At 45.4% G+C, this 22,881-nt stretch overlaps 5 protein-coding genes across 5 annotated transcripts; 2 read left to right on the forward strand and 3 right to left on the reverse strand.

The window, feature by feature from the left end:
* Nucleotides 1-7,531: 7,531 nt before the first annotated feature.
* ATEG_02777 (60S ribosomal protein uL24) lies at nucleotides 7,532-8,161 on the reverse strand (the record flags this gene model as incomplete). Its single annotated transcript, XM_001211955.1, has 3 exons — nucleotides 7,532-7,798; nucleotides 7,947-8,059; nucleotides 8,143-8,161. The coding sequence occupies 3 exons, from the start codon at nucleotides 8,159-8,161 to the stop codon at nucleotides 7,532-7,534; spliced, it is 399 nt and encodes a 132-aa protein (XP_001211955.1).
* A 1,429-nt stretch (nucleotides 8,162-9,590) lies between these two features.
* ATEG_02778 (putative AP-3 complex subunit delta) lies at nucleotides 9,591-12,976 on the reverse strand (the record flags this gene model as incomplete). The annotated part of the gene is made up of 6 exons (XM_001211956.1): nucleotides 9,591-11,566; nucleotides 11,609-11,837; nucleotides 11,884-12,267; nucleotides 12,317-12,513; nucleotides 12,564-12,682; nucleotides 12,837-12,976. 6 exons carry the CDS (start codon nucleotides 12,974-12,976, stop codon nucleotides 9,591-9,593), a joined length of 3,045 nt encoding a protein of 1,014 aa, XP_001211956.1.
* Nucleotides 12,977-13,207: 231 nt separating this feature from the next.
* Nucleotides 13,208-14,329, forward strand: ATEG_02779 (uncharacterized protein; the record flags this gene model as incomplete). Its single annotated transcript, XM_001211957.1, has 4 exons — nucleotides 13,208-13,552; nucleotides 13,602-13,808; nucleotides 13,862-14,014; nucleotides 14,105-14,329. The coding sequence occupies 4 exons, from the start codon at nucleotides 13,208-13,210 to the stop codon at nucleotides 14,327-14,329; spliced, it is 930 nt and encodes a 309-aa protein (XP_001211957.1).
* Nucleotides 14,330-15,551: 1,222 nt separating this feature from the next.
* Nucleotides 15,552-17,864, forward strand: ATEG_02780 (uncharacterized protein; the record flags this gene model as incomplete). The annotated part of the gene is made up of 4 exons (XM_001211958.1): nucleotides 15,552-15,640; nucleotides 15,923-17,312; nucleotides 17,377-17,629; nucleotides 17,716-17,864. The coding sequence occupies 4 exons, from the start codon at nucleotides 15,552-15,554 to the stop codon at nucleotides 17,862-17,864; spliced, it is 1,881 nt and encodes a 626-aa protein (XP_001211958.1).
* A 667-nt stretch (nucleotides 17,865-18,531) lies between these two features.
* On the reverse strand, nucleotides 18,532-22,423 carry ATEG_02781 (SacI domain and endonuclease/exonuclease/phosphatase family protein; the record flags this gene model as incomplete). Its single annotated transcript, XM_001211959.1, has 6 exons — nucleotides 18,532-19,169; nucleotides 19,246-19,738; nucleotides 19,790-20,089; nucleotides 20,139-21,780; nucleotides 21,837-22,041; nucleotides 22,090-22,423. 6 exons carry the CDS (start codon nucleotides 22,421-22,423, stop codon nucleotides 18,532-18,534), a joined length of 3,612 nt encoding a protein of 1,203 aa, XP_001211959.1.
* Nucleotides 22,424-22,881: the final 458 nt, after the last annotated feature.

Here is a 22,881-nt window from a genome sequence, read left to right on the forward strand (position 1 = left end):
TATAATAAGTTATTACTTGATATAAGCTAGTACATATTTAACACAGTAAAATTTAATCTATATAATAATAGAGAATATTAAATAATTACAGAGTCTAGTAGTAGGAAAACTATATTTAAAATTAAAATAAAATTCTTCGCTGTAGATAACGTTAATTCTAATAAATAATTTAAACTTTAGTCTGTTAATAAAATAATATATAATATTAATTTTAGCAAATATATTAGCGGAACTACCGTCGATAAATAAACTAAAAAATTATAATATAAACAGCGTGTAGCAGTTAGATCTATAATAAAAATTAATACTAATAACAGTAATACTATTATTAAGTTTTATAATAATAATACTAGACAGCGATTTAATAAATATAATATTACTAATAGTAGATAAGTAACTAATATCTAGATAGATCTTATAATATTCTATCATACTATTAATTTTAATTTATATAGTAGTATAGCGCTATAAATAAACACTAATTATTCTAGTTAAATTAAACATCTTACAGTTTAATATAATAATATAAATAGCATTTAGATTATTAGTAGTTAGTATAATAGTAAATAGTTTACACTAATAAAAATAATTAATAAAATATAGATATAGCCGATTATAAAATAAAAAAGTTATACTATATATTTAGTAGGTTATAATAACTAGTTTAGATTTAACATCGGTAATAAATATATAAAACTTATTAGATTTAGCTTATTCGTGCAAGTTATTAAGGTTAAATATAAAATACTCTATAAATATTTAATATCTAAAATCGCTATCAGATTTATAAAATATTTTATATTATTCGGTAGATATATATAGAAAATATTCTAGTTTAGTATTTTATTAAGACGTAAACGATTATTCTAGTATAAATTTAATATTAGTATTAACAATATAAATATATTATAAAAAGCTAATATAAGACGCGTCTATAAGTTAATTCTATATCTACCGGCTATTTTAATTTTATATAGGTTAGTAGTTTATATTACAGTTTACAAATTAATTAGATAGCTAATTTATTTGCGGCTAAGCTAGCGGCGCTTATTATAGATATAATTAATATAGCGGGTTCTAGTTTAATATATTAGTATTAGGCGGGCTATACTAAAGCTGCTATAATTACTAAGTAAATAGTAATATAGTCTAATATTAATATAAATATAGCAGAGCGGGTTATAAATAGTAAAATTAATTATAACTATATTATAGGTAATATCGTTAGTTAGTTTTAGGTTAGTTAGCTTAATGCTCCTACAGGAAATTATTCTAAGTTCTCTAGATCTATTAGTATTTAAATTTACTATAAAACTTACTACTCTAATTATAGTCTTTTTAGTAGCTATTAGTAATATTCTTCTAAATACTACTACAGAATTATAATTACTTAAAAAACTAAATTAATATTACTGGTTAGCCGTTAGTTTAGAATTATATATTAAAGATATAGTTTAAGATATATTTATATTATAGTAATCTAATTAAATTATATTATTAATTTACGCAGTCATAGATATTATAAATAATATTCCTATATAAAGATATAAAGGAGTTTAGTTATTTCTAATATTATTATATCCTATATAATAGAAACTATAATTTAATAAAAGCGTCAGCAGCATGTAGCTTAAAATATATTTAACTAATTTAGAAAGCTATTTTTAGTCTAAGGGAAGTATACAGAGATACTATTTCTTTAATTTAATAAGCTTATTTATAAACTAATCTAGCGTAGCATTATAAAGACTTACTTATAGATTTATCTTAATAAAAAATTTACTTTTATAGTTATTATATTTTAGACGCGGTTAGTAAATACATAAATATTTTTATAGAATAGGCTTATATTATACTGTTTAATTAATATATTATTAGATATATTAAGCTAGAAATATCTAAGCTCTTTAGTTTTCTAATATTTATTTATTATAAGTACTAATAATAAAAAATTATTTATAAATTAGATATTCTATAATTAGTCCTATGAATTATCTAAAAAAGAAGAGTATTAGTAAAATTATTTATATTAACTTGCAGTAGCAGTGTTAATATATTTATTAATAGAATTTTAAATAGCTTAAAGCGTCGTGCTATTACTTCCTAATTATTATTTAGCTATTAGTTTAATATTTACTAGTTCAATTAAATTAGATCTATAAAATCTTATATTAACAGACCGGGGTTAACTAAAGGTTAGTTTAGTTAAATACTTATATTAAGCGATTAATAACGCGGAGCGACAGACAAAATAGTAATTAGTAGAAAGTTAACAGTTAGATATACTAAAGATATCTTAACAGTAGGCTTCTTGCGCTAAAATAGTTATTTTACAGTATAATCAAGATAGATTACAACTATAAATAGTATATAATTAAATTATAATTAAATCTTCTATCTATTAGTACTAAGATATTCTAATAATACGTCTAAGCCTTAGAACTCTATAGCTAATTTAAATTAGAGATTAAAAGAATTATTAGACAATACGACTAATATAAATAAAGTAAAAGCAAAGTAAAATCGCGACTATATTCTATCTAGCAAATATTAGATAGTAGTTTATTATCTAAATACATTTCGAACTAGTAGTCAGTATTGCTGCATATGTAATCGTGAATAAATAAAATATAGGAATTTTTACGTGGCGTAGTATAGTATTCAATAGTTAATATTCTAGTTAGGCGGATAGAGATAATTGCCTAATAATATAGATTAAAATTTAGTAAACTAAAAATATTAAATAAAACAGATAGTCTTAGTATCGAACTATCAAGTAAGTAGGCTCTTAAATTAATTATAAAAAACGCTGATTTAATAAATAAGCTTAGTAAGATATAAGATCTAACCGGTTATTAGTTAAGTATAAGCAACTATTAGTATAATAGTAGAATATAAGATAGAAGGATTAAAAGACTTAGAATAAGAGAATAAGATAAATAAAATAAAAGAAATATAGAGCAGTAGAGATAGAAGAAAGAAAAAAAGATAAAGATAGAGATTAAATATAGAGTTTAGTAAAGAAGAAAGTGTAGTTAGGGCTAAACTCTAGTAATAGTATAATTAGAAAATAACGCGATCTAGAGTAACGTAATTTAAAATAATATAATTTTAAATAACGTAAGTTAGACTAGATAATAAATTATCTATTAAAAGCGGAAGATATAGTAAAGTATTAGAAATACTACTTAGAAACGTAAATAGGTTAGATAGTCAGTTAGTCGGCGCGATTATAAAGTAATAGAAAATCGCTAAAAGTATCTTAGAGTATCTAAGTATTTAACAGCGGTTATTAAAATATAAAGAATACTAAAGAACGGTTATAAATCTAGGAGAAATACCCTCTAGAACAAATATAGATATACTACCAGTTTATAGCACGTTTTAATATAGTAAAGTAAGATTATTATATTGGAGTAAAGCAGAGTGTTAGAAATAGCGGTTATAGGCCGGATGTACGATGTGTAGTAGCGACTATTAACGCCCGGTTCGGTATAACATATCTCCGTACTACCGGTAGGTTACATACATAATTAGGAACGGCGACATAGAGTCTTCTAAAAGTAGGTAATTAATAATTAAAATTAGAAATAATGTAGGAATACTAGAAGATAACGCAAGCAGATAACATAATTAAATTAGAAAGAATAGGTTAGAATAATGCAGATCAAAACAATGGAAATTAATAGAATTAATCTGGTGGTTGCCTAGGTAATAATGGCTGCCTGAGATAGGTGCCTGAATCTGCTGACTAAATGGCTGCCTGAGGCAAACACCCCTACTGTCTGACAATTACTATTTAATCTACAGTTAGTAATCTTATTAGATTAATTTTTTTTTACCGGCTAGTTAATCTAATAAAATAAAATCTTTATCTTTAACCTAACTATACTAGTCTAATTATTAGGTTCTTTATACTTTAACCTGACCTAGCCGGTTATAGTCAGGGTATAGTGAGGTACAACAGTCAGGTTAACCCACTCCACTTAATAATTATAGAAATAAAGAAACTTATAGAGTTTCTAACTAGTTTCTCTAATAAAATAGAATTTATTATTTATAGTACTATATTTCTTTTTTATAAATAAACATTAAAATATATTTATATTTTTATTTTAATATATTTTTAAAATACTATTAAAAAGAGCTATATTACTCTATTTATATAAATAAATTATATTTTTTAAGACATATAGCATTTCTTAAGTTATATAAATATAGGCTATATATTTAAAATTAAAATTTATCTTTGTGGTGGAGTAGAATTAGAAGTATAGCTGTTTTTTTGCGTTGAGGTGAAGCAGACCAACCCCCCCGAGGCGGGGTGGGGCTGCTTACTAGAGACGGCTAATTCTAAATTTAAATATTTTAAAATATCTAATTCTTTGTTAGGCCTGCACCTAGGGCTGCAGGTCGACCATTGGACTAAAAGGCCACTATATTACCAATCTTTTACAATATATTTTATCAGGTACAATTCAGAAGAACGGAGGACAACGCCATAAATATATACACTGTGTTTCAAAGTTGCCTGAGGGGTTCGGTGGTTAATTGCATTAACTAGTTTATAATTGGTTGGCGCTTTGCGCCAATGTCCCTGCAAGACAGGATGACAACTATCAATGATCATTCAAAGAGGTCCAGACATTCATACGAATTCTGCCAACCATATCTGTACCCTATACTTTTAATAGATCGATTGTTGTTGATTGCATACGCTTTGAAGATGACCAAGACACATACTACTCTCTTTCCAACCCCACCACTAGACGAATGCAAGGCAACGATTGAGAATGTGTTTGAACTGACTCCTGTGCCCAGCAACGATGGCCAAGTAGGTGTAGCAGCTAATATGTCCTGGTGTACTAACTCTAGAAAAAAAAATAAATGGAACCAGGTCTCCACAGACTGCCTGACAGGTCGTCTTCACCAACACCCATCCTCTATGGCATCCCTCTGGATCCCGTGGAGTATACGGAGGGACTCTCATCGCCCAGTCCCTCTCTGCAGCCATGCTCACTGTTCCCTCTACTGTCAACATGCACAGTATGCATTGCCATTTTCTCATCGCAGCGACAGCAGAGACACCCATTTATTACCATGTTGATCATGTCAATGATGGTGATAGATTGGTGACTTGTATGGTGAAAGCCAAACAAAGAAACCATCAGACATTCACAGCAGCTGTGAGCTTTGTTGATAACCACAGCAGCATGGAATAAAAGGTCCTAGAGCACCCCATATCGAAACCCGATGTTTCAGTGCCGCAAGATCCTGCGGTAATCAGAGGAGAAGGTACTGGGAACGGGCTGTTTGAATCTCGAATTGTGAACAGTGACATTGGTAGGTATTGTCGGATATATCCTTTGAAATGTGATGCTGCAATTGCTTACGAGACTCCTGGCTTTGAATCACTAAGTAGATGACTTGCTTTGTCCATCAGGCAAAAGATATAGATGTTTCGTACGATCAAGGGGAACCATATCTAACTCTGGTGGTTCCAACGCACATATATTGGCACTCACATACTTAACAGACACCTATTTCATTGGAACCCTGTGGTTATTGCCTTACCCTTCTCCACCACCTACAGATCAGGAAGAGCGAAACCAAAGACCGAAGAAATCGAAGTGATGGCCAGCCCCAACCATTCCATATACCTACATCACCCACAGGCGGTCCGATTAGATGACTGAATGCTCACAGAAATGGAGTCTCCATGGGCAGGAAATGAGGGAGGACTGGTTGTACAGCGGATATGGTCCACAGATGGAATTCTCGTTGCTACTTGCATTCAGGAGGGGAGTCAAGGACCCTTTCTCCCACCTCTTGAATTAGCCAACAGTATTGAAAAACTACATAGGCTTTATTACGGCTGAAGCCACATGAAACTCCGGAGCACATGCTATGAAGATTGTTTCTGATTTCTATGTATGCCCGTGAAGCTGAAAAGGGATAAAGGCAAAGAAGCATGCCTGCAGTTTGTACTTTTTTCTGCATTGCATCGTCTAATTAATATTAACTATCGATGCTTATTAAAAGAAGCAGCAATGGCGTTCCATCAATAAAGCTTAGAGCTGCAGTAGGATTATCACATAAAACACACGTCCAAACTATCGCCTTAGGCTCCTAGCCTGGCTAATTTCAATTAATCTATTTGTATAAGAGCTAACGCAGCTTATTGTGGCAGATGAAACGACGGCAGTGGCCGGAAGGGTGTAGATTGTTTGGGGGATAGGGGGTGAAGAAGTCGGGAGAGAGGAGGGTTAGAACAGCAAGGGGACGGTTCTTATATACTGGAGGTCCTGATGGGGGCGGTGTTTACAAGCTGGAGAGATATCGCAGATTCGCTTGCGCATGTCGACGCTGATAGGCATCGATTAGATTCTCTTGGTTCCGTTGAATGAGCCTGACAGGCATCTGACATTCTCCTTGCATCTCTAGGTCCCTATGATAGTGAACTTTAACATGTTGTTTCTTGCACTTCCCGTGCATAATATAACCTCAAGTCTTTCAGCACAATCATTGCAACTCTTCGAGAGGATCACCTACACAGCCGATCATCCGTTTAGATCCCCTGGTATAGCCGTTGTCGTCGCTATCGGATGACCACGGACTCTATATCTGGAGCTCTAGGCCAGAGCTATTGCTAGGTCGGATCTTCATGTGTCGGTGAGTCTTCTTTTCCCAGCCACTGAGGCCAGGACCAAGTGGTACCCAGTTCTTCCATGCTTATATTCCACGAATTGATAGGAGGCCGTTGCCCGAAAGATATATATACTCTAGACCAGCCCCCAGGGCACGACCGCATTGCCAGAGGCTTGGTCAGAATGGGCGTAGGTGCCTTTGTTCACTCTGAGTGAACATCTTTGACTCGACAGCGATGGCGACGGCTTTGACGATAGATCCATGGGCGCCTCGACCATGCCTCAGATCTAAGTCCAGGGCCTGGCTGCTTGTCTGGATTTACCGAAAATAGCAGTATACTGTCGGATGGCATAGGGGCTAACGGATATATTACCTACTTATTACGTCTACTTCCCACTGACGCCAAAGGTTCTTGCCCATCTCGAAAGGTCGAAATGGCACCGATTGCGGTGAGATACCACCAGCCGCATGCCTCCACGGTATCTCTGTCTGACAATATCACATTTGGCACTAAACCGTGTTCATCAAGGTGCATGGAGCGAGTTGTTACTGCAGTTTCCCTATGGCCAGATTGACTGTCGCCTTCAATCTCTATCATGTCAATAGACTCGGTACGCTTCATTGGACTGACGCAAGAGGTAGCGCTCGCTATGGCCTGGGCAACATCAATTGGACCAGAGAAGAGATCTCTCGAGGAGCCCGAACTCCGGATAGAAAGATGGATATCTTTGAACTTTTCATTGATCGTAATGCACCTGGTTTCAGAAACGTTGGTCCTGAGAATGGTAGATCGGACGTCCTTCTCGTAGGAGCCCTTTAATACACCAGCGCCGTTAAAACCGCCATTGCAATATGAACCTAAACCCTACACCCAAGATATCCCTTAAGCCGACTTGGCAGCCTCACGTCCCTTAGCGATGCGCGCAAGGATCTCTTCGCGGTCCTTGTCGAGGTGGAGCTTGGTGATGACAAGGTTGGAGGCGGCGACACCGAGGGGAACGCTCTGGCCGTTGGACTTCTCGCGCACGACACGGTCAATGTGGACGACGTAGCGACGGCGGTAGACGCTCTTGACACGGCCCTCACGGCCCTTGAGTCCTCCGCGGTTCACGACGACTTCATCTCCGACACGGATGGGGATAGAGCGGACCTATTGTATCCCGTCGTGTTAGTGTAAACCGTCCTGTCGTCACTTGTGTCTTGATATCTGCATCTGATTCTCCCCTCAACCCCAACCCCAATCCCGAGTGGGCCAAATCCAGATTGAACATCGCATTCGAACCGATCAGCGGACTTACGTTGAACTTCTCTCTGAGCTCCTTGGAGAGCGTCGCGGACATGCGGACCCGGCGCTCACTGCTGGGCGCAGAGAAGTGAGCCTTGCGAGACTTGCTCCGGGAAGAGGCGAGGCCTATAGAGAAAACATCTCGTCAGCATTCGAGGCGTCGGCGGACAGAAATTGGTCGAACAACAGGGTCGAAAAAGGTCACGCACCGTGGTTGCGAACAGTCATCTTGAAGTTGCCTCCTCAAGGGGTGTCGTGGTTAGACTGTGTACGGGTTGTCGTCGGTTGGGGAAAAAGGACTTTGATGTGCGGTGACCGGAAAATTGGAAGACGGGGCGGCGATTGTGCGTCACATGACATGCCGGTTCGACTAGGGCTGGGAGAGCGCGTCTGATTGGCGGGAGAGCGGGATCCACTGTAACATCCCCCGCTAAACCCGGTCTGGATTCGGCCGCGGCTTTTCGGTCTCTAAAGGCAGAGGAATAGCCTTTGGCAAGAATACTTTAGGTACTCCGTAGTTCGGGAGGAGTGCATTGAAGAGAACATTAGGTTAGTCAGCATATTGTCGCGCAGCAGATAGTTACGGAGTACAAGTACCTGTATGCAGTGAACTGCGTTGATCGTCTCCTTCCTGGGGCCTTTTCAACTGATTCTATCCAGAAAACATCATTCACAAATAGTAATAATCTTACTTTCCATGTAAACTTCCTCGAGAATGACATTATTCCGAATCAATCTGACAATATGTAGTGGCCGCACTTGGGATGAGACTAGTAGTTGACGTCGCAACGTGGCCTGTTTCTGCGACGCATACCCGCCATATTCTTTAACAACTCCCTCTCCTCGTGCTCAAGAGCCTTCCAACCGGCTCTAATGAATCGTGCGCATTCTTGTTCTTCTCACGGTCGGTAGCGCCAATCACTCAATTCTTGACATTGATTACCCAAAACAGCAGACACCATGGTACGCAAGGCCCGTTGCACGAAGCTCCCTGACTTAGTATCCTCGCGACGCTGACCCATCCCAAGGCCCAAACACCTCAACAGCGAAAGGCAAACGAGAAATTTGCCAAAACCGAGGCCGCAAAGCGCGGAAAAGGGAAAGCCGTCGTGAAACAGAAGCAACAACAGAAATCCCCAGTATCGATCGGCTGGGTTGGTACGTCTGCATGACCCTGTCGGCATAGACAGACAGCTTGCTGAAACTCCGCAGTTCTCCTCGCCTTTGTCGTCTGTGGTGGCCTTGCCTTCGAGCTCCTCAGAATCGTCCCAGAACTCTGGTCAGCGGTTGTCGGCATGTTCAAGCGCTCTTCCGTATGAATTTGTGAATTGTATATTAGCGGTCCTCTACAAGCAACTCGGAATCCTTCCAATACTATACCTCTGGATGAATTTGGCCCACGTCCGACTCTATCATCTGTCCCCCATATCTATCGATCTCTCATATTCTTCTTACACTACGCCGTAATCGGGCTACCTAGGCAGAACTTGGACGGTGGAGTTGCGATCGCATCAATCCCCATATCCAAACCCAATCGATTTGCTGTCCAGCCGAAGATTCTATGGATCGTCAAACACGATGTCATACATAATTTACAGCAAAATAGCGGATAAATGTCCGTCAGGTCGTGAAGAATGCGAAATTGTCCAGATCGTAGCTATGACGTTGCCGGCTTCCTGGTCCTCTTCTTCTTCGATAAAACCTCGGGGTTTTGTGGGTCCGTCGGTCGCGCTTCGTCACCTTTCGCTTTCTTGACCTTCCGCTTCTTTTTCACCAATGTCCCCTCTGCGGGGATATCCTTCGCTTGGACTCGTTCGGAAGCTCTTTGCATCTCAAGTCGCGCCCTCTCGACTTCTTGCATCGCTAGTGCCATCTCCGTGTCATGCGCGGCTGCACTGGGGAAGGCCCCAGTCCCTGGTGAAGAATCCGCCTCTTCTCGCAAAGAAAGGCGCCCTAAGCCACTCGAGTCCACCTCAAGGAGCGATTTTTTCGATTTACTAGGCCCACCCGACGTCTCCAAACTGCCCGTCTCGTCCTGGCCGATCACCTCATCGGCGATGATATTGTATCGTTTGGGACGGGACTTCCCGTGCTTACGGTTCTCATGGGGCGCCAGTGAAGGCTTGCGATAGCTTTCGACGTCGTTCAATTTGAGGTCGATGATGGGGATGGAGTCGATGTCCAGTTCGGACCCATTGGCGGCAGTGAAAGCTTGATGGAAAGGCGTCGACGTGCCCGAGGAGTCCTCCCCTGTCCCAATGTAAAAAGGGTCTTCTCGATTGCGTTCTTTGCGCACAGCCTTTCGTCTCGCCCCAGCCGCTCCGTCATCCATGAAATTATCCGCTAGGTTCTGGTAGGAGTCCGGTTGGATATCGAGCTGGATCGATTCGATCGGTTTGCTGGAGAGTGATGGCTCTCGGATGTAATAGAAGTCTTGCAAGCGCACCTGGGCGTCCAGCACCAACGCAGTGTTATCTTGATCCCTGAACAGTTCTCGAAGATTCTCGTTGAACTGGTCATCGAGGGTGATCTGCTCGGGCAAGGGCACCTTTTTCTGGGCGCTCACGGACACCGGGTTCAGTTCAAGACCGTAGAACAGGCTTGGTAGCGCAGAGGTAAGGAGGAGTGGCATCTGATCCATTTCATGTACGTGCGACTGGATCGCGTCTGCTGCCAGTCGCATGACTTCCAAGAATTCAGTCGCCCTCTCCTGTACATCTAGATCAGGATTCGATGCCAACGTTTCCAGCACTTCGATAATGCGTGCCAACAAAAGCGAGATTTCACCCTTCCGCTGTGTATCCCACCCCTGTCCCTTCCCAGTGATGAGTTCCACCAAGACTTTGGGCAATGCTTGCAGACAGAGCGACGTTGTGCTTGCAGATAAATTCATGCGTGAAAGATCCATCAATGACTGAAGTGTTTGCCCGGGAGATAAGAGATACTCTGCGTATTCACCCACAATCCATGCGACAGGTCCTAAAAGACTGTCATTCGAACCAGACATGGCAGGGCATATAGCTTCTGTGTTCTCGTTTACAATGAGCGATTCGGCAGCCCTGGTTGCCTCCATTCGAACGTCCCTGACACGAACCGCTACATTGCGCAGCTCCGATCCGACTCGGGAGGCTATGCTCCCTCGCTGGTTATTCGCCTGATGATATGCAACGCCGTTGCTTGGTAATTCTGCACCATCCGAAGGAAGCAGCTTCACCAGCTGTACTAAAACGTCCACATACCATTCAAAATCAGGCAACTCCGAGTAGTTGTTGTTGGAGCAAATGTCCAGGATCCGGTGAATGACCTCGATCCGGTAGTTGTATGGTAGAACGGTAGACGGGGTATTCGAGTGCCTTCGATCCTCTTCCTCCAGAGCCTCGGCCATATGAATGTCTGTGCGGTTGCCGTCTGTGTTTTGGCGTGTGTACTGAAGCTGGGATAGTAAACGATGCACAATCGATTCCAGAGTATCACTTGTGACCATTCGGACTGCAAGTTCAAGAGCTTGTAGCCGAATTGAAATGTCGGGGTCATCAAGACAGTCCATGATCACGTCCTGGTGTACCGACACCAGAAAAGGGTACGAAACCGCGATCCGGTTGAAAGCCAACAGAGCAACATATTTCACTGAGACTGGATTAGAATGAGTACTGTCTTAGCCACGAAGAAACTCACAGTTTGGATCAGAGTCTGTGACTATCATCCCCCGGAGCTTTCCAACACATAAACTGGCGATCTCGTCCTTTTCTTCAAGAGCCCCGTCACCATCCAGGATCCCTCCTTGGATGATGCCATTGATACATTCATAAAGCAAGGACATGGCGGTTGTAGATTGAATTATGTTCATCAGGGGGCGTAGAAGTTTTCGAATCAATCGCGGTTCCAGAGGGGTTAAAGTTGCAAACTGTCTCTGTCAGAGCGAGAACCAGAATGGAGGAAGTGAGCCATACCAGCTTGATTATCTTAATGGCCATCCAGTTGTTCCCACTATCCACCAGTAACTCGAAAAACCTTGGTGCCAGAGGAAGAAAATCGTGAGGCCTTCGCCATCCAAGCTCGCACACCACATTTATGACAGCTGTCGTGACGCTCCCGTCTTCTTCGTCGTCCATAAGACGATCCTTTAATTTTGGCCATGCCAGCTTCAGAGATTCGGGATAGACAAGAGATAATCGATATAGACACACAACTGCCTTCTTACGGACCGCGGCATGGGAGTGAGAGATTCGAGAGAGAACATCGGGAAGCAGAGACATGGCGAGTGAAGGTGTGATGATGTTTGGCAGCGTTATGAGGGGCAACGACATATTTGGTATATTCGAGGACACTAAGTCCTTTAGAACATTTAGTGAGGTAACAGAATAGAATAGGATGTTCAGTTACCTTCTTCAAGAGATTCGTAGCCAGCATCAAGACTTCAGTGTCGGGTCGGAAGCTCTGGACAGCCGCTAGGTAGCCCGATCGCTTCTGTAGGTATTTCGTAGACGACATGACTTCCAGCACGTAGAACGAAGCCCAAGACATATCATACCCGAACATCTCCAGATATATCAACTTCAACAAGGCCGTGGCCTTCTTATCTGCAACGGATGAGCCTCGAACCGGTGAATCGAGAGCTGTCGTTTCATACCCATGTCTTGCGACTTGATTTCGGCCTTACATTCTCGGAGGCTATCCTGTATATAATCTTCCTCGGCTCCCTTGTGGTTTCTTAGACCTTTAATAAGGTCGTAGAGAGATTTCTCAAACCTGAGCCGTGATCAGCATTAGAGACATATCTCCGCATGAAGCGATACTCACATCGTTTGCTACCCCGCGGAGACACCTTTCGATATAAGTCGGAATCTTCGAGAATAGTTGACCGTCCGCTGGCAATAAATACCAATCTCCTTCTCATGCGTACTGAGGGACGGTCGTCGTTTTGCTCAATGCATTAGCGGTGCGGAGAAGCAAACGGAAGATAGTGATAAGATGGTCGGGACGCCGAGGGGTTGTTCCAGGCTCCGGGACAGTCACGGGAACAAGCGCCCGCAACCTCCGCATCTGGGCCGCGCAGCTAGTTACTACGTAGCTGCTTTGCCATTGGGACCTCACTCATCTCTGCTGCATTCCTGAAAAATAGAAGCTCCATCGTCTCTTTCATGGTGCAGCGGTAACCCTACTTTGAGGCCAGAATCACTTTTACGACCTCGGACACCCGGACACCCTACCCCCATTTGCTTCGCTCGGTCGACTTCGCCAGGCATACACCATACGTTCAACAACCCTAGAAAAATGGCTTCCGCTACTCCCGAGCCTCATGCGCTGGACCATTCCAACCTTATTTCTACACTCCATTTCTCGCAGAAGGCTCCTGTGATACTTGGTGGGAAGAGTGGATCGGATAATCCTGAGACATACGACACGTTGGAACAGCTTTTCTTGTCGTGCCTTCAGACCGGTGACGATCAATCAGCTTTACGATGCCTTGATCAGTTGACGCACAGATTCGGAGCTTCGAATGAGAGGATACAGGGCCTTCGTGGCTTATACCAGGAGGCCATCGCCGGGAAACAATCTGATCTGGAGGACTGCCTGCGGAAATATGACGAAGCGCTTGCCGAGAACCCTATGAACTTGGTAGGTTTGGGTCAATTCCTGTTTGATCATATCGCTAATGCAGCTATAGCCTATCCTCAAGCGCCGGATTTCGCTTTTACGTTCTTTGTCTAAACCCGCAGAGGCCATCAGCTCCCTGGTCGAATTATTGAAGGCTGTGCCTACAGATTCGGAGTCTTGGTGCGAACTCGCTGATCTCTATCTATCCGAATCCATGATTTCTCAGGCGGTATTCTGCTTGGAAGAGGCCCTGTTGCTTGTGCCTAATGCTTGGAACGTGAGTTATTTCGATTTCTTCCATGTTGACCAAGCGATTCACATTCATTCCAGATCCACGCTCGCTTAGGTGAGGTCTTGTACATCGGCGCTTGTTCCTCCGACGGCGAAACATCCTCCCAACTCCTCGAACGGTCAATACGTTACTTTTGCCGAAGTATCGAGCTTTGCGATCACTATCTTAGAGGACTGTACGGCCTCGCGCTGGTAAGTCGCCCTCACGTCCCAAACGGGATTCCTTGGTCTCCCATCCATATTTCAAGAAAACACCTCTGACTTGGGTTGGTTCCACGCTAGGCCACATCACCATTTTCGAAGAATAAGCGTTCCAGCGACCTTCCGCAGAAGCCGGTGGCGGTGTCCGTCTCGAACGAGTCGTTTGAGAAGCTGCATGAATTCGCAATCGGGGAGCTTCGGAGTATTGTGGAACAACGTTCGTTGAACCATCGAAATTGGGAGTTTGCCCAAGGAGAACTCATCGCTGCGAAAGAACTTCTTGACCTCATGGGAAGTTCTTCATGAGACTTGATTCGTTGATGGACTTGTGTAATCACGGTCTCCGCCATGATGGTCTTTCTTGGATCGTTGCTGCGGTTGGGCCTCGTTGTAATCATCCTTGCAATTATACCCTGTGAACCGAATAACCTTTCCTCGGCACCAAAGCATGTTGCCACCGAAAAGAACCGTGTGGTCGCTTCCCTCGTGACATTACCTTTTTCTCTTGCAGTTGATTTGGTCGCACGCAAGTTGAGAGACCGACCATCTATGAAGTTGTGGGTCCGATGTGGAACGGCGAAGAGTCAAAATTGTAAGGTACATAGTCCGGAGTACTATGTACGTACCTAGATAACCATAATACTGTATAGATTGAATGAAGATCTGATGGTCGCTCATTCAACATCTCTTCTAGGCATTTGGAAGGTCTGGACCGAGTGTGTATGAGATCCAGAGAGAGATCAGGTTATCCCGACGTATCATCTCGCGTTTGTCGCGTATTGGGCACCGGTATGATGAGGTCGTGGGTATCAGGTCGGCTGGTGACTCACTTTATGCTCGGTCCGATTCTGTCGGGTACCCAGTCTCAGCTTCAGAATGGCTCACCTGGTCCCTGGAGAAGACAAGAGTAAGAAACGAAGAACAAGGAGAAGAGCAGCAGAAGAAGAGTCATATCTATGATGTAGATGGCTGTGCAACAGAAAATGGTTGTTGGTTTTCATGACGGGCAGTCGGGCAGCCAAGGTCACCACCGGGTACCCCCATCCGATACTCTGAGTGGACGAGGTACCTGCGCGGTACTTGAAGATTAGGTCTAGATCTGGAACCGATACCCAAACCCCCTGCCACTTCATTCTGCCTGACAGCAACAGAAGAAAAAGAAAAGAAAAGAAAGACATCCGAATAACAAAGAGCAACACAACAATAAGAATAATATACCGTGCCCAAAGTCCGCCTCTTAGCCCAACAATCGGGTCGGTTAGGCCGGACGTGACATTTCTATATAATCATTGACGTCCTTTTGGTTATACTCCTCCGTAGATCTTTCTTGTTGTTCTTGCCCCTCCCCACATTCTTCTTCTTTCGCACATCCACCGCCCTCGATAACAACCATCCGTCTCGTCTTCTCTCCCGCTTTCCCCTCCATCTTTTTTACTCACCTCACTCCCCCTCCCCCTTCGCTTCTCCCTCTGTATCTCATCGGATATTCTGCAGAGGGAACCGTTTCGAATTCGACCGCCGCCCCCTGATGCATTTTGCCTCCGACCAGCCTGCATTCCGCCCTCGCAGTCAAGATTCGACCCACGATCCATCGCTCGCTCTGTTTTGCGGCCCTCCGTGAGAACAGAGAATCATGATCCATAGGGAGACACACATCAACGTCTGGGACCTATTCTGAGGATCGCCGCTGGTCATCACATTCCATACCATTAGCATATTTGCGAACGCGTCTGGCCGTGAGCCGGTGTTTTGTTTTGTTTTGTTTTTTTTTTTTTTTTTTGTGAATTTTGACGAATTGCGCGCCGAGCGTCCAGTCTAGCTGCGATTCCTTCATGCCGCCGTTTGTCACCCGTATCTTCCCTTGAACACGACCGAAGTTTCTGACTAACTAACGAACAGATTCAATATTACAATCGGCCCTAGTCACCACGACTCGGACTCCTCTTTTACCGACGAGGAGGACTCTTCGGGGGTTGAAGTCTCCCCACCTTCCACCGGGAGTCACGATTATCGAGATCCCTACGATGAATGGGCGGGATTACCATACCCTGACGAACTGAAACCATCCGACTCGGCCTCCCGGCCTAGAACCTCTCACCGTACCCGGAGCCGCAACCCAATCCATGGCTCATCTGCGGCCCGTCGCCATTCAATGAGGAACCATAACGTCATTCCGGACCGGGAGCAATATTCTTCTCGAAGGCGCCGAGCGCCGTCCCCAGAATCCCCGGAGAGCGCGGATTCGGCGGAGGAGTATGGACATCTCTATGGCCGAATGCCCCATGGAAGGGGAGGCTGGCCGCCTGCCAGCCAAGGCCTGGGTTACGCCAACAGCACCTCCCCGGTGCCCTCCTACGTTTACCCCAACGGAGGTGTTCCCCATGCACCGTTTGGACACCCGAACGGTACCCACCCCGCTACGGATCAGCTTATAAGAGTTGGACCCCACAACCAATTTGGCCAGTCGAACCCATATGGACATCCAGCATATCCATACGGCCCAGTGCAGCAGCCACCTGGTCCCGTACCACCGTACTTTCCCCACGACCCTCATCAGATTCGTACCGCACACCATACGCCATCATCAACACACTCCAGAGGCGATGGCCATAATCAACAGCATCCGCTACCCCATCCCCTACATTCTCACAGCCCGACGCCCTTTAACGGTCCCCTGGGGTCGCATGAAATGGTTCCTTACGGACCGGGGCCCTTTTACAACCCGAGAGAACCCTTCTCCATGGTTCCTGGGGCCATGTCGCCCTATTACAACCCATATGCTCGTGCGCCGTCTCCAAGCCAATTGGAATTGGCGGGCCCCCTGGCTGTTGCTGCGGCGCCGCCAGCAGATGCAGCAAAGGACGAGGCATTGGCTCGGTTGGAAAAGTTGATTCTGGACGAAAAGCTCGAGCGCGAGGCTAGGGACAAACGGGAGGAAGAACGAGAGCTTGCGCTGAAGCAGGCGGCCGAAGCCAAAGCGGCAGAGGAAGCACGGGTCGCTCATGAGAAGAAAATCACCGAGGAGGCTGCTGCCCGTGCCAGAGAAGAAGCGGAGAAAAAGGCCGCGGAAGAAGCGGCCAAAGCAAAGGAGGAGGCTGAGAAGGCAGCACAGGACGCGGCTGCAGAGGCTGCAGCAAAGGCTACGGAAGCAGCAAATGAAGCTGCGCAAAAACAATTGGAAGAAGTCAAGAACGCAGCCAAGGCACCGGAGAAGCCAAAGCCTATCAAGTTTAAGGATGCTGTTGGAAGAAAATTCAGTTTCCCCTTTGATCTGTGTCGTACTTGGCAGGTAAGTCCGCAACTTCTTTTCCTATTGAGATCTTCAGACCATATCTAACCATCCTCAATAACAGGGCATGGAGGAACTCATCCGACAAGCTTTTCTTCACATAGAGGTCCTCGGCCCGCATGTCGCCGACGGCCACTACGATTTGATAGGGCCCAACGGAGATATCATTCTTCCTCAGGTTTGGGAAACGGTCATTGAACCTGACTGGACTATAACAATGCACATGTGGCCAATACCCGAGAAGCCAAAGGATCCTGAGCCAGAACCACCTGCGGAGCCCGCCCCAGAGGCTCCCGCTCCTGAAGCAAAGAAGCCAGGTATGTTTCCACAATCGGACCTCCGACTTCCCCATCTGTCCCCTTTCCCCAGATTGGTATGTATCGTAAGCTAACTATTCATTTAGGCCCAAAGAAACCCAAGCCTAAACCAGATCCTGGTGCTTTTGCTATGTGGATGGTGGGCAGCAGTCAACGTGCGCGGCTGAACAAGGCTTTAAAAGTGGGAAAAAAGCCTAGAGTAGTCCAACACGGCAGTGTTTGCCGTGTCATGTGATGCGGCCAACCTCAAACTGTTATCAAGCCTCAAATTATATACTGGCCCCTGGTCCCGCGAAGACGCGGCTACGTCAGTTTTCCGACCTCTGGTGGCTTTCTGTCCCACATAGCCGGCAGATTTGGCGAAGCCACGACTTGGTGAGGTCACTTGGGTTGGTACTTTTGAGCTGCATGGAGCGGTTTGAGGCGAACTCCGCCTCATGGTCTGCTATAGGGGAGCATGGCTTTTTCCTCTCGCTTGGTCGGGATTGGTTTCTCATGCTTCAGGGGAGACTACGGTTTCCCCATCTTCGTTTTCGTTTTGCTTTGTCGTTTGATTTCCCCCCCCCCATGTATTGGTCGAAAATGGGAGCATGGTGGTTTGGCCATCGGGCGTCTTGAATTCTTGTGGTTGTCTTAGCATGTACTTCGTGACAATGTTGGATGGTGTTGGGTGGCTTGCTAATATACCCATAGAGTGTTGAATGGAATTTACGTTTCCTTGATATTCAATATGTTTCATAGGATAGACGATGACCAGAGACCATGTACATCACTAAGGGACAGATCTGGCTAATATGATGCAGTAGAAGTGGAATGGAGACGGCAGAAGGGAGTATAGAGACAGGACTCCTGCCAAATGACATACCAAACGGACCACACTCCGGGAAGATACGGGACCGGTCTTAATTGGGCATTAATGGCTTCCAGTCAACTTTCCCATCCAGAGCTCCGTCAAGAAGGTCTCCAGGACCAGCTGGAGACGGCGAGAGCATGTCGACGGGACTGTCCAGAAGACTCCCCTCCTGGTGTTTATTCACTGCTGGGTTTCTCCACTGCGACTTGGGAGTCGCACGGTCCGTCAAGGAAACATTTGCCATGCCTTCAAGTCCATGAACACCGCTTCTATCACCTGGACGGGTTTCGGCGCGTCTTGCTGGCGCTCCAGGGTCCAGCCTTCCCGGGGTACTCGGGGAGGGCTGCGGTCCCATGCTAAGAGAGACTGGCTTCCGTGGTATTGGCGGTGCTGACTTCTGGTCTTTCGGGTGGTTCTGATGCGAGGATCCAGCACTCTTGGGGCTGCTGGAGTTGACGTTGGAGGAGCTCTCATGATCTTTGAGATCAGCCGTTCTCACCCGCGGGGGTAGGGCGGGTCGTTGGGAGCTGTCATCGTTCTTTGGGTCTCTCGGGCCGTTCCCATCTTGATGGCCGTGTATGTTGACCCAGTCGGATCCCTTGGGAGAAGGAAAGGGATTGGATTGCTCGAAAACATTCAGAATGTAGTCGTCGCCTGGTGGCTTTACGGTTGATCTGACTGGCATGCCTGCATAAATGGTCAGTATATCGGACTTTGCATGCCGTGGGCAAGACATTGTTATCCAGCAGAATGAAGAACGTACCGTTATCGAGCCACCATTTCTGATTGTCCGAACTAGCAGGCGGTAGTCCGGGTGCAATAGATTCAAGCATTATCAGATCTTCCGTTTCAGATCCCATCAGGTCCTTCGTGCTGGCAACTACATTGCGTGGATCCCTCTGCCTCTGCTCATATAGTTGCTGTCGGAGCTTGCTTTTCATGGTCTCGTCAATGACAGTGATTTTGCACGAGAACGTCGCCCAGACCGGACGATGGTCTGAAAACCGTAGATTGGCAGCTTGGTAATTCGTCTGCTGCAGGCCTGATCCTCTCCATAGGATTCTGTCGCACCACGCAGGGATGCGTGCCTTCTCTCTGTGGGTTGTCAGTTGATCTCCATCAAAGTTAGGAAGGGTTATGTCGTACGATGTGTCATATTCATCCCTACCAACATCGTACTTGTACGTCGGAGGGAAGGTGATGGTTCCTTCAGTATAGAATTGAAAGGTCCAACCTTTAAGCATCCCTAGGTTGAGCTACGGGTACTCTGTCAGTATATGTATACTCTTCGGCGGCGAGGCAAATACCTGATCGTTGTCATATAGCTTTTGGAAGTCTTTTCGGGCCACCAGATCCCGAACAGTTTGGTTGTCCCGCCCGATTCGATAATTGAAATCTCCAAGCCAGATGATAGCATCGTGATCCGCAATTGACCTGTTCTTCTGGAATCTCAGTCCATGGGAAATGGTTTCATAATCCCTGTTCCTTTCTTCGTAATTCCCGAATCCCGCGGCAAGATGTGCTGTGACAAAACATAACCGCGTGCTGGAGTAGTCAAAGCGGATCGCACAGCCACCTTTGTTGCCTGCCATTCCAGAAAGTCCGGTCTATAATCATTAGGCAAGCTGAATTTATTATTGGAAAGTAGGTGCCTACCTTCTTGACACTTCCTTCAACGTTCTTTATATAGTTCAAGGCCTCTTCTCTCACAAAGATCATAAGAGCAGTACCTACAAGTTGCCCACTGCGCAAGAGAATATACTTCGCAGTTCCTCTGGCCGCTGCGTAGTTGTTCAAACAGTTCTTGACTGCAACTTCCCATACTTTACGAGTAGTAGGGTCTGTGGACATGATTTGCTGTGGGCTCAAGGGTACAATCTCCTGGAACCCAACAGCAACGATGGCGGGGATATCATCTTGCTCGTCGAGGGACGGCCATAGCCATAGGCTTAGATCAACGTCAGCACCCAGATGGCGGCCGTTAACATTGAAGGTACCCGTCCAGATCTTGATTGTTCTCGTGAAAGAGTATTCCGCTGTTCGTCGGCTCAACTCCTCAGACACCAGGTCGTTGATTGGGTCAAACAGATACACAGGAACTTGATCTGCCAGACGCCCTAGCAAGAGATCTATTGTTTTCTGACGGGCTTTGTCCGTAAAATTGTTGACATAGAGTCTTGTGGCCGTCTTGCGGGCATCTGCAAGAGCACCAGCGAGAGACATTTTCCCATGCCGTGTGAACGAACTCTTGAGGGCGCCTGTGCCGGCATATATTTTGGACAAAGCATCACCATTATCCGCCCAAAGACTCGAGTGCCTTACCTGAACGGCAGAACTCAGGCTCGCACCTTTCTGATGCAAGAATGACTCCAGCGCCATCAGACTTATAATCGTCTGCACCAGATTTGTTCTATCGAGGCAGTCTAGACAATTTGTGCGGAATACACCTTCTTGTTGGAGGAGAACAGAGGAGCTTCTTGGCTGGCGTCTGCTGTCGTCGACAGTGGTTGCACTGTCCTCGTCAGACAAGAAATATGCAAAGCCATGTAGCGAGTGTGAAATTTCATGTTTGATTTGGTTACTAGCTCCGTATCCCTGGGGGCCGCGGGCCTCTGCGTGGAAGTCAAACTCGGTCACTCGCAACAGGGCATGGTCAGATAGCATGTCGAATCCCGCTTTTTGGGCAAGTGAGCTCTTCCGAATTTGTTCCCGGAACTTTGCAGAAAGCTCAGATTCCGCCGGCTTGAGTTCACTGAGGAGGTTGACCACATGGATTGCACCATACTCAAGCTCTAGATGTTCAAAATGTTTGTTGAAAGCATACTGCGTTGCCTCACTTGACCGGGTGATTTCGATTTTCTGTTGCCCAGGAATAAAGCCGCTGGCCTGCTCCCAGAAAAGAGGAACCGAGCCACGAATTTGGACATAGGAGAAAGACGTGCCAGGAGGGACCCATAGGATCAACTCTGTCTCCACAAAATTCGCGACATGTCCGTCGTCATCGATGCCACGAGAGTTGAATCTGGTCCCTGCGCGTCGGGAGGATTGACGAGATATTATGGTGAGTAAGGATGGATGATGCGCCGGCGCCTCAGGTATGACATGGACAATGGCAGGGACTGTCACGGTGCTAGCAAATCCCCGGATGACACAGGTCAGGATCTGCGAAGAATCAAGACGTTGCTTTTCCAGGGGAGACAGGCGGTTCCTGAATAGGAGGAGGGGGTGTATCATGTAGGAGTTCCAGAGCATGTCTTCTTTGAGAGATTCGATGTCGAAGGCCGCAGATTTGTCCGAACTGGTTGCAGGTTAGTCGCCCTGGTCGAAGAAGTATACAGAGCTGATCCAGCTTACCGATCCTGCAGACGGTCCGTGAGATTAAAATCAAGGCTGTAGTAGAAACTACCATCGCTGAGGAGCTTCTTCAGGGCCAGAAACGGATGGTCAGTGACCATCTCTTTCCCTTCCATCCCAGGGCCATTATTGTTATCTTCCGCTGCAAAGGACGAGTCCCACGCGTACTCCAGCCCATCCTCATAATCCGAACGATTCAGACAGTCTTAAAAAATGTCAGCTGAGGGCAAAACAAAGGAATCAAGAAACATACAGAAGTCCACGTTGTCGATTCGTGAAACTGTTTCACCCGGGCGGACGGTTGCCGCGCGTGAGGAGCCAGTGACCACACAAAGGAAGACATCTTCATCCAGAGTGACCAAGCCGAGAGTACCGAATCCAATCCCTAGGGACCGATAGCCCTTCAATTCCGCCGACGAGAGGCTAACGAATTCAACTAAACACCGTGGCGGGTCATTGTTATTACGCCGTTGGTGTCCCGCGCCCGACTCGGAGGAGGTGTATTGAAAGATCAGGGCGCAATCATCGGTAGCCAAAGCCAGTGTCCGGTGGGGATGGTCCCGAGAAAGGATCCGTAGGCTAGTCATTATCAGCGAAGGGTATTTCAGCCATTGATGGCGTGCATGGTGATATTGGAGTGCGATGAACTTCCCCAGAGCAGATACACATCCACATCAGGATAAGGATTAGCCGTGATTGGAAGGCGGTGAGTGGAGCGCTCCGCCTTATCAGGCCTAGATTTTTTTCCCGCCTCCATCACTTTCCTTCGGGATAGACGGTTTACAGTGCGTCGGGTGTGTTTTGCTCTTTCGCTCTTTGATTATACCCTCTTTTGTTTCTTATGCGGTCGCTTTTCCCAGAGCAAACACCACCCCATATTGAAAATATCAACTGCCCCAAATGGGTCTAGCAGCGCCTCGCAAGTATGCGCCGCACCCCGACCCCAATCCCATGAATTAATCCAGGGCTAATCCCACTTTTGTTTTCTCAAGGAGAACTAAGATCTCTCATGATCCGAATAACACGAACTGGGCGCGGTCAACCA

The sequence above is a fragment of the Aspergillus terreus genome, genomic scaffold (genome assembly GCF_000149615.1).
Source record: "Aspergillus terreus NIH2624 scaffold_4 genomic scaffold, whole genome shotgun sequence".
NCBI lineage: Eukaryota > Fungi > Ascomycota > Eurotiomycetes > Eurotiales > Aspergillaceae > Aspergillus > Aspergillus terreus.